Source organism: Trematomus bernacchii, unplaced genomic scaffold, assembly GCF_902827165.1.
Source record: "Trematomus bernacchii unplaced genomic scaffold, fTreBer1.1, whole genome shotgun sequence".
Taxonomy (NCBI): domain Eukaryota; kingdom Metazoa; phylum Chordata; class Actinopteri; order Perciformes; family Nototheniidae; genus Trematomus; species Trematomus bernacchii.
Window position 1 is genome coordinate 424,863 of NW_022987591.1, and position 14,096 is coordinate 438,958.

Below are 14,096 nucleotides of genomic sequence, written 5' to 3' on the forward strand. Positions count from 1 at the left end.
TGCAGACTTCTGATATAACTGAGCCAAAAGTAGGCATGTACACTCAAACAGCAGCAGAAGCAGTGAAAATAAATCCACTTTTAAAAAGTGGTTATTTTCTTGACTTGTGAAAACATAAAAACAAAGCAATGTTTACATTTAACCCCTCACTACATGTTGCATATTTCTCCTGTTTGTAGATAGGTTAACTAAACATTTATCTGTCTTTAATTAAATCTAGAGCTTTTTTAACTTACAAAACTTTTTTATTTAATATATCTAATTGGCTTGAATATGTGTTTCTGTTTTATATCCTGTTAATCATCCAAAATCACGCAATTCATTATCTTTACTTTAAACAGTGAACATGTAAGCATGTGAGTTGAAAGATCATGTGTACAAAATTGCAGTTATTAATTATTTAGTATATAAAGGTTTTATATAAAACATTTATTTTGAGTCCACATACAATTAGGCTTTTACTACAAATGCAATACTTGTTAGGAGGATGACTTTATTGTTAGTTTTGGCCTTTGATAGTAATTTCTTGAATGTCTATGTACTATTTTTTTTAGGATTTGTAACCTTTAAATGCAATTAAACAGAGAAAAGAGTCCAACTAAGAATGTTTAGTGAAAGATTTTAAAAATCCGCAAAAAACACCTTTTCCCAAGTCAGTTAATACCAACTTTTCATGTTTCAGGTCAGTGATCAGGTCATGCTAGAGTGCTGACAGCTCAAAGGCTCGCCGCCAGTTCATGGCTAGTGTCCCCACCGCTCATACACTCGTATGAGAGCCTCCCTCTGTTGGAAATATAGGACCTTCAGCCCAGCTGTGTGTCCGGACATGCTCCAATTCAAACTGATCTTTGTTCCCATCCTGGTCTCTGCTCCGTGACTGCTTTTCCACCCGGGCCCAGCTCCAGTCCGTCCCACTGAGCTGACCCCATTTCTCAGAACATAGGAGGTGCTGTCGCGGCTGCTTTGGTCCGCTATGAACTTTGCATTAACTGCATACTATAACATGGCAGCCTGATATCAAATAAATGGGGAGAGAACACACGTGGATTGATTGACAGTGAAAGAAGAGTGAAAGAAAATCTCACCTTTGCTCCTTTCACACCACTGCAGTCACATTTTCCACATGAAGCCCCGCAGCCCTGAGGGTGAGAAGAAATGTAAAAATTAATGATCCATCACTTGAAAGGCAAAACAAGGGAACATTGGTTTGGGTTCAACAAAACAAGAAAATAAACACAGGGAGAGAAAACTAGGTTCGCCAGCTGGACATTATAAAAGACATCTGCAGAGGGTTTTTAAATGTCATCCATCAGATGTGTAAACAGCGTTGCAAACTTTTCATTTTGTAATGGCAACTTGTGTCCTGCCTCTGTCCACTAGCTCATAGACATCCCTACTGACACTGTGAATCACCACAGTGAGCTGCCAGACAACGAGTGTTTTCATGCAAGCCTGTTGATCCATCAAAGATAAGCATTTATGAATCAACATTTTGTATTTAAAAAAAGAAAAGAATGCTCTGAATTGCATTTTACACAAGTATCATTTTATTTTTTTCTTTGGCCACTTGGGGGCAGCGTTACCCAGCGGTTGTTTGTCTCGCCACCTGGTGGATAAACATTCACTTGTTTTAGGTGAAAAGGGTTGCTATGCACCGAGTGGGCCAAAACAGCTTAGTTACCAGGATGAAAACTTAAAAGATGTACTGAAATATGCTCAAATGCCCCATAGAGCTAAAGAAAACTGCAGGGTGGTGTGACAATTCTCTGTGGGTTTGTCACTACAAGCAGCCAAGTTCACATCCACTTAGTCATTTGATCCATTGTTAATGTAAAAATATGAAGTAATCTGTGCAGCAGCTTTAACTTGATTGATCTCAGACAATGGAGAGAGGATTTATTTTCTTAATAGATTAGACTATTAAAACGACATGCAGGCAGAACATCAGTGCAGCTGTTCTCAGCCCTTTCAGTCCCCCCCCCCCCCCCTGACCCCGCCCTGCTTCCTCTCTTCTGGGGTCTCCAGAGGATGGAGCCTGAGAACTGGCCTGCACTGCCTTGGCTTTATTTCCATTGCTCCTCTTCCCTCCATCATCCAGCTGTTGCTCGACTCACGTGGAAGGCGTCCAGCCAAAAGTCTGTCATGGCTTTGGTCAGAGAGTGTACAGCTACACCAACCACAAATATTTCTCTCAGGCTGCCTCTCATTCTCACACACACAACAACAAAATGGCTCTCCATTAGCAATCATTGTGATCCGTTCCCAACTTTCTAAACCTGACAAATGATTCTTTCTTAAATCTACACTTTATGTAATGCAACTTCTGTCCAAGTCCTAAAACCTCCTTTCTTCTTACACACAATCCTCTCAAACATACCTGATAACTGAATCAATATGTGGCTCTAAAACCATGGGAAAATACAAGAAAACAGACCAGGACGTTCAGCCTCAACAGCCCCCACCCTGTCAAAGTGCACTTGTTCTCCTTTACTGCAGTATTTATAACTCATGTGTGGCCTACAAACACCTCAAAACTCTCTCCATCTCACCTCTCCACCTCTGGTTCATAAGGTGTGTTTTTGTTTCACAGGATTCATTTCTGTTATGCCACTTAAATAAAACCTAACGAACACCTGCTTCAGATCAGATTAGTGTCATAAGTCAAACAGAGGAAGAGGAAAATTAACTCAGAATGAAGCACATGTGTCTTTTATTATGGCAAACCTGGCACGCAGCAATAAGGGCTCCTGGTGCTGGATTAACGTGATTGTTGTTTTTTTTTACAATTCACCAAGGGGAGTTCAGGCAAGCTAATGCAATGAGGTAACACTCGCATATTGTCAGCACCGTTCAAGTTAATCACAGCTGCTCGTGTTGACGCATTCCCTCAGTCACCTGTTGCTCTCTGTCTATGAATTTTAGTCTCTTCAGTTTTCTCCACCAATTGTAAGGAGCAACTTAGATGAGCAGACATTCCTGCATGTTAGAAGGCATGACCTAAGCATCAAGCCGACACGCACAATGATGAAGACTGTGTGCACTCCCGTGTGATAAAAAGCCACAACACTGTGATGTCTACTGCTGGATCTCCAAACAGAGCTCAGTAATCTGCGGGTAGATCAAAGCGGTGTCTCTGGATTCTCCTGTTTGTTTTCCTTTTACGTCCGTTGTGCACCGCCATAAACCCAAACATTCAATGGTAAAGGTGGCACAAAGACATCTGACATCGGCACAATAAGAACATCGTGCTAATGAGTCTTGAAGCTATAGAGAAGATGTCTGATTTGATATCTGGGCTTTGCAAGAAAAAGGGATCTGAGGAAGACCTTATCATACAGATGCCCGGGTGCATCTGATGATGAGAGATTTGATTGGAGGATGAGACCAACCAGTTTACACACAAGCCTGAGATAAAAAGCCACCACTATTCTTGTTAACGCTGTTGAAAGGCCTTTTAGTAGATCTCGTTTTAATCAATTGATTATCTTTTAACTATACTTACCAAAAAAAGTTTGGAGCATCCCCATATTATATATATAATAACTACTTAGTTTCCATTCATACTTTTCTTTAATTAAATATCCATAAGTAAATCAAATATCTAATTAACTCCTCCAATGCTCCACAAATTAAATTGTTGCTTATACTTTAGGTGCATCAGCGGAGTATGTGGTGTGCCCGTGTGATCTTCCACAGAGCAAACAAACTGAGCAGAAGCCTGAGATACAGCAGAGGGTTAGAGTGTGAATATACAGTGGCTGGCAATGAGTCACTGAGCTCTCGAGAAAATGTATCAGCCCAGCAAATCTCAGCAGACAGCCCCATGTGTCTCTCGACAAGTGTTTATGTCCTTCCTGAGTCTGGATGGAAGGCCTGCATGTTTCTAAACTGTAAAAAAATCAATATGACGTGAGCTGGCAGAGTATTTACGTTTCCTGGGCACTGCGCAAAACAGTGGCTCATCATAATTGTGCGTATATGACAGTGTGTCTGTGAGTGTTTACTGTGGCTGGATAGAAAATTCAAACAAAAGAGGAGGAAGGAGCTGGTGTGAATTGTAAATGGACTGCACTCATATACTGTAGCTGTTTCCAGTCTTTGCAAAGCGTTTTTAGACACAAGGCCACGGCGCCATGGAAATTCGGAGATTTGTGGCATGGTGCACAGAGGCAGTACACAGGTGTCTCAGTGTCTGGTGTGTCAGAGATGCTGGAGGTTTCTTCAGTTCAAGACACATCCCAAAAGGCCTGGTGTTTCAACAACACTTACTCGATATGTCTGACATCATTAGATACATAGGATGAGCCAAGGAGAGAGGAAGTGATGAGTCATGTTTTCTCCCCAGATTACGGGATCCGGCCAGCAAGAGGGGCCGGTCCAGAGATCCCGACATTAGCACAAACACTCCAACAAACCAACGTTGAGGGTACAGAGTATAACTGGATCCTAAAAAGGACTATAGCAGCACCTTCGTGGCTGACGCAAGCACTGCCTGTTACACAATAGCTTGTGTGGATTGGGCCTTATCCATACACTACTTAAGCTACAAAAAATGCAACATTGTGCAGTTATTAACCTAACCTTACTCTAGGTACTAAGGTGGGTAATGTATTTAGAAAAAGATAATACGGCAATCAAACCAATGCTCTGATAAAAAATGTAAACAACCTACTGTATGTGCCTTTGCACACATCACAGGAGTCTACCACGAGTCTTACTTATGATTAGACTCTGTACTATATTAAGGATGGTACATAAACTATGGGGCCTTAAGAGAAATATTTGTTTCCAAAACAAATCAAAGCAGTACCACTTCAACAAATCTCTTCTTACTTCTCATGAAATATCCTTCAAGAGACTTGAGGCATCTTAACTACATTTTGTACATGCGTAAACAATGGATGGGGAAGGCAATTGGATTTAACGAAACAATCAAAAACAAATAGGGTGGTTTTATTTGCAGCCCACAGGATAAATTCATTCACTTTGTCCTTCAACTTATATGACTCACTGCCTCTACTCTTCTTGCCAAAGAGGGCAAATCCAACCCTCATGTAGACCCATTTCATTCAACTCATAACATGGCAAGTGTGTGAGCAAGTTTTAAGTGTTTGTCTTCTGTGAAACAATTACACCACTCTGACAAATGTCAGCCTGCTGCATGTATTTAGTATAAAAAAAAAAGGTTTTCATGAACAGTCCTGCAGCAGTGCTGATTGTAACCACCTGGGGGTGAAAATGTTCCCATCACTAGAGTGCTCTACATCTTCAACAGCTGGATGTATCTTTCCTACCATGTTAAGGAAAACTGAAGATCACGCTAACATCTGGTCAATGTCATATACAGACATTTCTTAGAACGACATCATATTCCCAGCACATTCCTGCCATAACCTCCCACCACTGCCGAAGTATCTCACAAACCCCTAGGGGTCTCCAGGAGGGGCTGAATACATACAGTGTGGGAGGATATGCTAATATCACATCCTCTCTTCTTCTTTACACAACTCAAACAGACACACATACAGGCACAATTCAAACACATTTGGATAACCTCCTATCCTAAAATACAGTATTGGTTATCAGAAATGCATCTTGGGACCCATCATGGCCTTGCAATTATGGTATAAGTGTATGAATTGGATTAACTTAATTTCTATGTGACTACAACACACACACACACACACACACACACACACACACACACACACACACACACACACACACACACACACACACACACATCACACACACACACACACACACACACACACACACACACACACACACACACACACACACACACACACACACACACACACACACACACACACACACACACACACACACACAACACACACACACACACACACACACACACACAGAGAGAGAGAGAGAGAGAGAGAGAGAGAGGACCGTAGCGGGCATCCTGGCTAGTACTGCATATAAGGTCTGGCTGCTCTTATCTGGAAAGTTCTGTGGACTGTTGTTTTTCCTCATTGTTTGCAGAAAACAAAACAAACGTTTTCCTGACGCAGAAATGTTAAAGTCTGTGGAGCCAGAGAAAAGGATTTGACTGGAGAAATAATTCTCAGTTTATCTCCTCCACTGTGAGGGGAGCCTTCCTTCCACACTGATATGGGCTTCAGTGAGGAGGAAACCAGATAACAATGCTAACTCAGCTGTAACACTTTGACTTGGTGTTCTGGAGTTTTAGATGGTGCTTTAATAGTATTTATCTGCTTGGATTTCTCTCATTGGTTACTACCAGCTAAATCGAAAAAAATCTCTGAGGTTAAGACTGTCCCTCTGACTCAATTCTAAAATTAACTGTCACAAGACTTCTTAACCACGTTTACCAACAACACCAGCCTCTCCATGTGAGGAGAAGTACACAAGTTAGCCACATTGTTTCTTCACTTCACTTTGGGTTTACATTTTGCACTAAGTTTTGGGGGTTTGGCTGTTTGGGTTGATTTCAAGTTGGTTGATCTAATTACTCATCCAAACATCCAATGACATTTTGGCTTAGTTTCCCGCACAATATTGTGAAACACTGTTAAATAGAATGCATCCATGACATTTTACATAAACATCTGGGTTTTTTAGTCCCACTGAAATAACATGTAGAGTTATACAGCTTTTATTTTCTTTCTTTACTTTCTTTTGTGCGTCTAGTACTTTTGACAAGCTCCTGTGTCACTTTACTACAGTGGGATAGTAAGTCTTAGATGTTTAACCTGTGTAAGTCACCCTGTAAAAACGTGCTCATGGCTTTAAACCGCAGATCATGGCTTCCATATGGAGACAATCAGGATAGTTTTACTCCATAAAGTAAGAAGGATCTCAATTGGAGGCATGATTGAGCAACACTAAATGAGACATTATGGAGCTAAGTGCAGTACAGGCCATACAACACCTTGTGATAAATGTAGCTGCAACATATACAGTAAATAAGCACATGTGTACAAACAATACACATATACCAATAATAGCTGTATTGCTGCTACTGCTAAACTGATTCTGTAATAAAAAGCTATGAGATCAGTGTCTCAGCAGTGTTGACTCATTCCAGGTTTTTGTGGTTAGGAGGTTTTTATTTGTAGTTTTTATACACGGATAATAAGATCACAGGTGCTTCTGACCACAACTATGCTGTTGTAATGCTCGGTTAACCACACTGAACCTGGAGAGAGAGGGAGATAAACTGAAAAAAAAACTAAAATAACAAAAGATGAGTGGAGGAGGTTAGATAAGATATTTCAGACTGTGGTGGGTTGAACCGTGCTGCTCTGGCATTCCTGGCCTTCCCTGGTACTGAGAGGCTGGGATGTGAGAATGAAGTGGAGGAGGGGAATTCTCTGTCTGACTGCCATACTTGGAAGACAAGTCTCCTGGTGCAACTTGCTCTGTAAACAGCATGACTGTGTGTGTGTGTGTGTGTGTGTGTGTGTGTGTGTGTGTGTGTGTGTGTGTGTGTGTGTGTGTGTGTGTGTGTGTGTGTGTGTGCGTGTGCGTGTGCGTGTGCGTGTGTGTGTGCGTGTGCGTGTGCGTGTGTGTGTGTGTGTGTATATAATTGGACTGGTATGATGTGAAACATTCTTTTTTATTTCCAAGAAGATAACATAAATCGTTTTAAGCAGAACCATTTGTCATGTTAAGTGCTCCTGTGCCTGATTCTGTGAATACATTTCATACTCTCTTTAGTTTTTAGTGAATTATTATATGAAAGCAACATTTAACATTAGAGTAAATCCAGGGAAGGAATATAGCCTTTAAATTAAATTCTAATAGACCAGAATATCCAACTGAAATGTTTTTGTTATTGATTTCATAAGAATAGTTATATCTAGGGACATTGCCTGCATTTAGAAGTCATGAGCCGTAAATAGGTAAACCAAAGTCTTTGCCAACCTCAGGGGCAATTAGTCAGAACTAATTGATCTGATTATTCCGTTACAACCATGAATGCATCACACAAGGTCAATCTCACAATGTTAACAATTGTTAAACCAAGTTTGTGTACTATCCGTCAAGATATTCAACACTCTTCGACCAAGTTTCGTTATTCGGTTATCCTGCTGAAAAACAAACAGATAAAATGAACCGAAATCATAGTGTCCTTGGCTCAGGCAACATTTGTTTTTGTTGGATGTACTTTAAGAAATAGTTGGACATTTTTGGAAAAACAGTTAGTAACTTTCTTGCCAGGTACAAAGTCTGTCAACTGGCAACTCTAATGTTCAGTAGATGGCACACTGTGTCACATTGTTCAATTCACTACATGCTTCCAAGTGTCAAAGCTTTTTCTCATCTCCACCACAGAAATAATTCAGTGCTTATTTAACCGAAAACAGATGCATTGGCAGAAAGCTGTTCCGACACACACAGGCCCAAACAATGTCTGCACAAAGCTGCACATGTGCAGAAACACACACATATAATTGATGAAAACAAAGAAATAAAAAGTAATAGCATAAAGATTTAGGAGGAAATCTTTATCCCTTGGAAAAAGCAAACTATATAAATAACTATAAGTAAATATATGGAATGCAATACTTAGGCAACATTTTAAATATAGGAATGTACATTTGCACACACACATGCCTTAGCATGCAGGCCAATACCTCTACCAATAATCCCTACCAATAGAAACAACAAGTATGTCTCCCATTTATCAACACCATGCAGCTTATGCCTGAATTCAGAATCTCAACAAACTGGGAGACTTAACAGAAGTCGTGGCTACTATAATTCGGTGGCCAACTATAGACCGAACTGCAAACAACTCTTATCCTCTGGGAGTCCAAAAGTTGTTGAACATGTCAGCAGACATGCAACATAACGACAGAACACTGTGCAGTCCTCTTCATCAGAACAGAAACAGGAAGTCCCACATGCCAAATTAACTCAAAAAATGGGGAAATTATTTTAGACATTTTCTCAGGACTTGCTGGTCGGCACAATGTTGTTTGTGTGTGTCTGACTGTTCACTTGTACTGTATGTGTGTATGGTTATATGAAAACCCTGGAATTGGCTGATCTTCAAGAGCTAGCTGGTCCAAGAAAACAGTTCTCTGCCGATAACTCGCTTTGCATGTTAAGAAAACAGGACGTGGAGGGATTGTGAAACAGTTTAGATTAGAGCCCCCAAAAAATCACCAATTCAATTAAACAATATCATTTTATTTATTGAAATTGCTTTAGTAATCTGTAGAAACAGCAAACATAATTGGTGTACTTTCACTTAACATTTTCTTAGAAAAATTCCAAAGCAAGTTAGTGCTTCAAACATATTCTAAACAATAATCCTGTGTTATATTACAAAGGTCCCTGACCTCTCTTAATCAACTAGTCCATCTTCATCCCATCCTGACCAGAAACAAATGACCCTCACAGGCTCATCCTGTTGACCTTTAACCTCAGCCAGGCCATTAGAGGGGATTTAGACATCCAAACAGAGCTTGGGTCATCTTGATAACTCTTCTTCAGTCTTCAGTGTTAATTTGCATCTGAATTAAATGTTACTTTGTTAACAAATTAAGCAAGACTGCTGTTGACCTCTGAGGCGACTTTCCGGCGCTAACTGCTACACAAACACGCACATACATTACACACTCAAGCACACCACCCAAAGACAGCTGATTAAATTATGCCCTCTACGAAAGGATACAAGAAACATTAGTACTCAAATGCAGGAGATGCTGTGTGTCTCTCTCATAGAAAATATGTGTATTAGAAATCTGGCAACTTGACTGAGATTTATCTTGTTACAGTTGTGTTGTTTCAGTCAGTGGGAGAGACAGGCTTTTTGGTTTGTGTGCAGGGCTCTGTTCTCATGCCCACACATCACTGGTATGAGCGGCTATTGTTCCAGAAAGAAAAAAAAGACATTCTTCTTAAATCCTACAGGAACAGGATCAGTAGGCTACAAACAGACATCAAATTGAAAATCTCTCTCTCTGCAATACTTTCTCTTGTTTGCAGAACAGCCTTGGATGCCTGTGCAATAATTAATATCTGACAATAATCTAGAACAGAGTTCGCATTTTTTCTCTGCAACAAATCTGGTATTGAGGCAGTGAGGGGTGGTGGAAACAGAGAGATGGGGGGAGAAAGAAACAATTACTTTGTAAAGACGTCTGTTTTCTCTGAGAAATGGCTGGTTGAGTTCATGTGAGCGAGAGCACAGCTCTGAGGACTTCAGCTCGGCCTGTTGCTCCTCTGTGAATGTGCAGCACTGTGCCACAGGATGTAGGATTTCGGAAGCCATTCTTTCTCTAAGGAGGAAGGCCTCTTCCTTGCCTTTTATGCTCACAAAGACAAGAAGGGGTTTGGTCAGCCTTGCGTCTCTCTCAAGAGTGCTCTGGTATCTGGGATAACGTCAGCGTGAGGACAGGGAATGACCTCTGTGACTTGTACCAACTCAATACATCCAGCCTGGAATATTCTCACACTCACTTTTTCCCCCAGTTTTCTTATCCTGCTTGTTTTATACACTTGCATTAAAAGCAGTCAAAGGCATGGATCTGTACTGATAGATACAGCCAGTCTTTTAATTCTAGCAATCAGCATGCTATCAATGCTAATACGCAGATTGTTTTTGGTATAATAAAATGTTAGCATGTTAACTTAGATTTGCTTATTAGCACTTAACACAAAGCACATGTGACGGTGATAGGAATCTGATAGCTTTTGGGTTATTTGGCCATAAACCAAAATATTGGACAAAAAGAGTTCTGACTGAATCACGAAAAATGTGGTTGCTGAAACATTTTACAAAAAGCGACAAAATATCAACCTCATGGAGGCCATGGAGGAAAAGTCAGAGGTTCAACATATTCATTACAATTCATCAACATTGTATCGTTGACCAACATTGCCATCCTGTAAAAACTAAATACAAATATCAAGTCTCTTTATCTCTCTCTTAAAAAACACGTGTTATATTTGTGTTAGTATTTTATACACAGATGCATCACCATCACTGTTATACAGGGAAATACAATCCATCAGGGAGTATGCAAATACAGGAAGCATGTAAGCCCTATTGTACATCCTATTTAACAAAGGCTTTTCAATTTCTGCATGCTTCACATATGTTGGTGTTGTTTGTTCCCAATGAGGAAATTACCCCTCAACTTGACATCAGAAACATATAATTGCGGCACTACAGAGTAAGAATGTTAGAGCAAGAGGAAATTCCAGGGACAAGAGAAAGACGGCCTTTATCCCCACACTTAACTTACAAGTTGGCAACACACTAATGGGACTGTAATGGAGCTCTTTAGGCCCATTACCATACACTTCAGATGATAACTATCTAATAGAAAAAACTGCTTTCTATTGTTCTCCTGTTTCCATATCAAGCCTTATCTCCTTCATCAACATTGCATAACTTCCGTCTGGACATATGGAAACTGTAACTTAAAGATTTTCCCATTCTGCAGCCTCAGAGATGCCGAACCCTGACAACAGATCTGCTCTCATATCAGTTAAACATGTCTTAATCTACCCCTGGAGTCAGCAATGAAAGATTAGCACATCTCTTTCCCTGATGTGAACCACGGGATGTGACTAGCTTAGCTAATTTCCTATACTCCACATTATCTGATTATGCTCTTTTTTCTTAAATCCTTTGGTTGAATGACAATCCTCATTGTCCAGCAAGTCTACAGAGCATGAACGCCAGCAGCAACTTAAGGAAAAGATGGATAAAGCATCTGTTCTTCCAGGAAATAGGTTCAAAGCTCTAGGTATGGATACACAGGCACTCTCAGGTCCTCTGAATTACAGTCGGATCTGCTATTTCTATCAATCCTCCTTTGTACATTTAGTGTCCTATCATTTCAGTACTACCATGTCTTGTGAAAATACGGAGTAACTCTAGCTCAGTTAAGGCTGTGCAGGAATATGTGAGGTCTGCATTGACAGTTTCAAGGCACTTACAGAGTTAAAACTCAGATTGCACCACTTGAGACATCACTGTCATGTTCAGCTGACAGAAATAATAAATGTATCCATTGATGTAATGCTCATACTTGCTGAAAGGCGCCTCACTCTATATATACCACATACAACGGACAAATATGAAGCATGTGCCCGGTTCATCTGTAATATCATGTGCTCTTACTGTAAGTGTCTCTCTTTCTTCAGCACTGGCGACATCCAGCTTCCTGGTAGAATGTACCTTCACTAACTTCATCAGTTACACACAGCACACAAACGAGCCCTGCTCTCTCATCTGAACTCTAAAATGAGTGAGGTACGTCAGCAAGGATATGAAAGTGAGCATGGACTTCAAACCAAAAAAAATAGCTTGAGATTTTACTTGGACAGGGTCATACAAAAGAAGGAGGGTGTAATGAACGGGGCATTTAACATAGACTGTGTTTGAGGTGATGTGTAATTCCCAAGCAAATACCGCTGATGATCGTGGTAGGTCTCAAAGTTATAAGTGAGTTTATCCAAAAAAAGGAGTCATCATAAGCTGCCATAGTTGCATGTGTTGTGAGTTAACTACCAACAAATCTGTTCACTTATTTCTTCTGTGGAAAAGTCCAACATTGTAATCTTAAAACGGGGGAGCATCATAAACCTGTCCAACTATGTAATGTCTCAACCTATGACCTCACTTTTTCTGCAATATCCTTCTTAGTACGTTATTTTGGTTCTAATGTCTGAACTACTAAAAAGGTTAAAAGAAAGTGAAAGGAAAACTTTCACAAAGTTCAGAGACAATTATAACGTATTCAACTATCAGACTTGACATCCAGGCAATATACAACTCAACCAAGATCCCTGAACACTTGTGTTTATCATAGATTTGTTTGTTGTTGCTAAAACTTAATCTACTGTCTGCTGTGATTTTTCACTTTTACCAAACAACAAGCATCCTGACTATCCTGCCGGTGTTACTTTAGTTCAGGAACACTCAGTTCTGCAGGGTGTTATAAAAAGAGAGCTATTCATTTAAGCCGCTGCAGATTTTATCTTTACTTGATGAATATGTTATTAGTCTTTTTCTTTCAGATACCCTGAGGTTTTTTCATTGCAGTCAGATAAATAAGATAAAACGCATTCGAAATATCTATTTAAAACATTTCTTCTTCTGCATGATAGAGGCAAGCCATGAAGCGAAGTATGTCTTGTTGGCAGAGGGAGAAGGCACAAACTCTATGATGTGTATCTGAGAGGATCCAGCTCAACATGTGTATTGATACAAGAGGAACAAGACAGGCACTTTAATCAAAAAAAGGTTGCCTCTCCAATGTGTGTTTTGATTGTTGCCATCATTGGTATTTTGTATGTTTGCACACACACTCACACACACACTGCAGATAATGATGATACAAAAGCAGCAACATTTCTAGGTACGTTTTTAGTTTTAACCAGAAACAACTAAACACATGAAAGAGTCTGACATCTGAGACCTTCTAGTGGGCAACTTTCACCATCACTTGTTGTCAGATAATCAAGCATGAATCAAAGTTAATCATTATTGTAAACATGCATTGAGAATATGATAAAAAAAAGATGATAGCTTCTTGTATTATAAAGTATTTAAAACTGTTCTGCCTGACACGTGCAAAGTCTCACAAAGGACAGGACATCAAGGCAGCGCAAAACTTCCCCTTATTCAGGTCATTGAATCGAGCCAAAACACACAAATCTACTGTATTTACAAACACACCCATACCCAAGAATACACTGTCCTGTAAGGTAACAACATACATAGAGTAAGCAAATATTGTAATGAAGCTCATGTTGTCTATAAGGCGATGTACTTCTAAAACACTTGAGCATTGTGTAGTTTATGGGATCATTTACAAACTATTCTTTAATCTTGCACCTGTCCTTAGTTTTTGAAGCGAGACAATATAATGGAAGACTTTCAGGCCAAAAACTGACAAATAGGACAGCTGGGAGAAAAGACAGCCAAATTCTAACTATTCACTTCATGTGGACAACTACAAAAAAGCACTGAAGTCATAAATCTAATGATGCTACAGTATCATCACTGTCTTTATTATCTTACATCAGTTGGACAATTTGGCAATGGCGAGTGGAAGGGCAGGTCAAGTTTAAGAGAGTGA

General features: G+C 39.9%; 1 protein-coding gene across 1 annotated transcript in view; it reads right to left on the bottom strand.

The window, feature by feature from the left end:
* The window catches only part of col4a1 (collagen, type IV, alpha 1), a 36,628-nt gene that overhangs the window by 17,688 nt on the left and 4,844 nt on the right, over positions 1-14,096 (bottom strand). Inside the window, exon 2 of the mRNA XM_034129120.1 lies at positions 1,086-1,139. Coding sequence (XP_033985011.1) covers positions 1,086-1,139 — 54 coding nt within the window. The remainder of the gene's footprint in view (positions 1-1,085; positions 1,140-14,096) is intronic.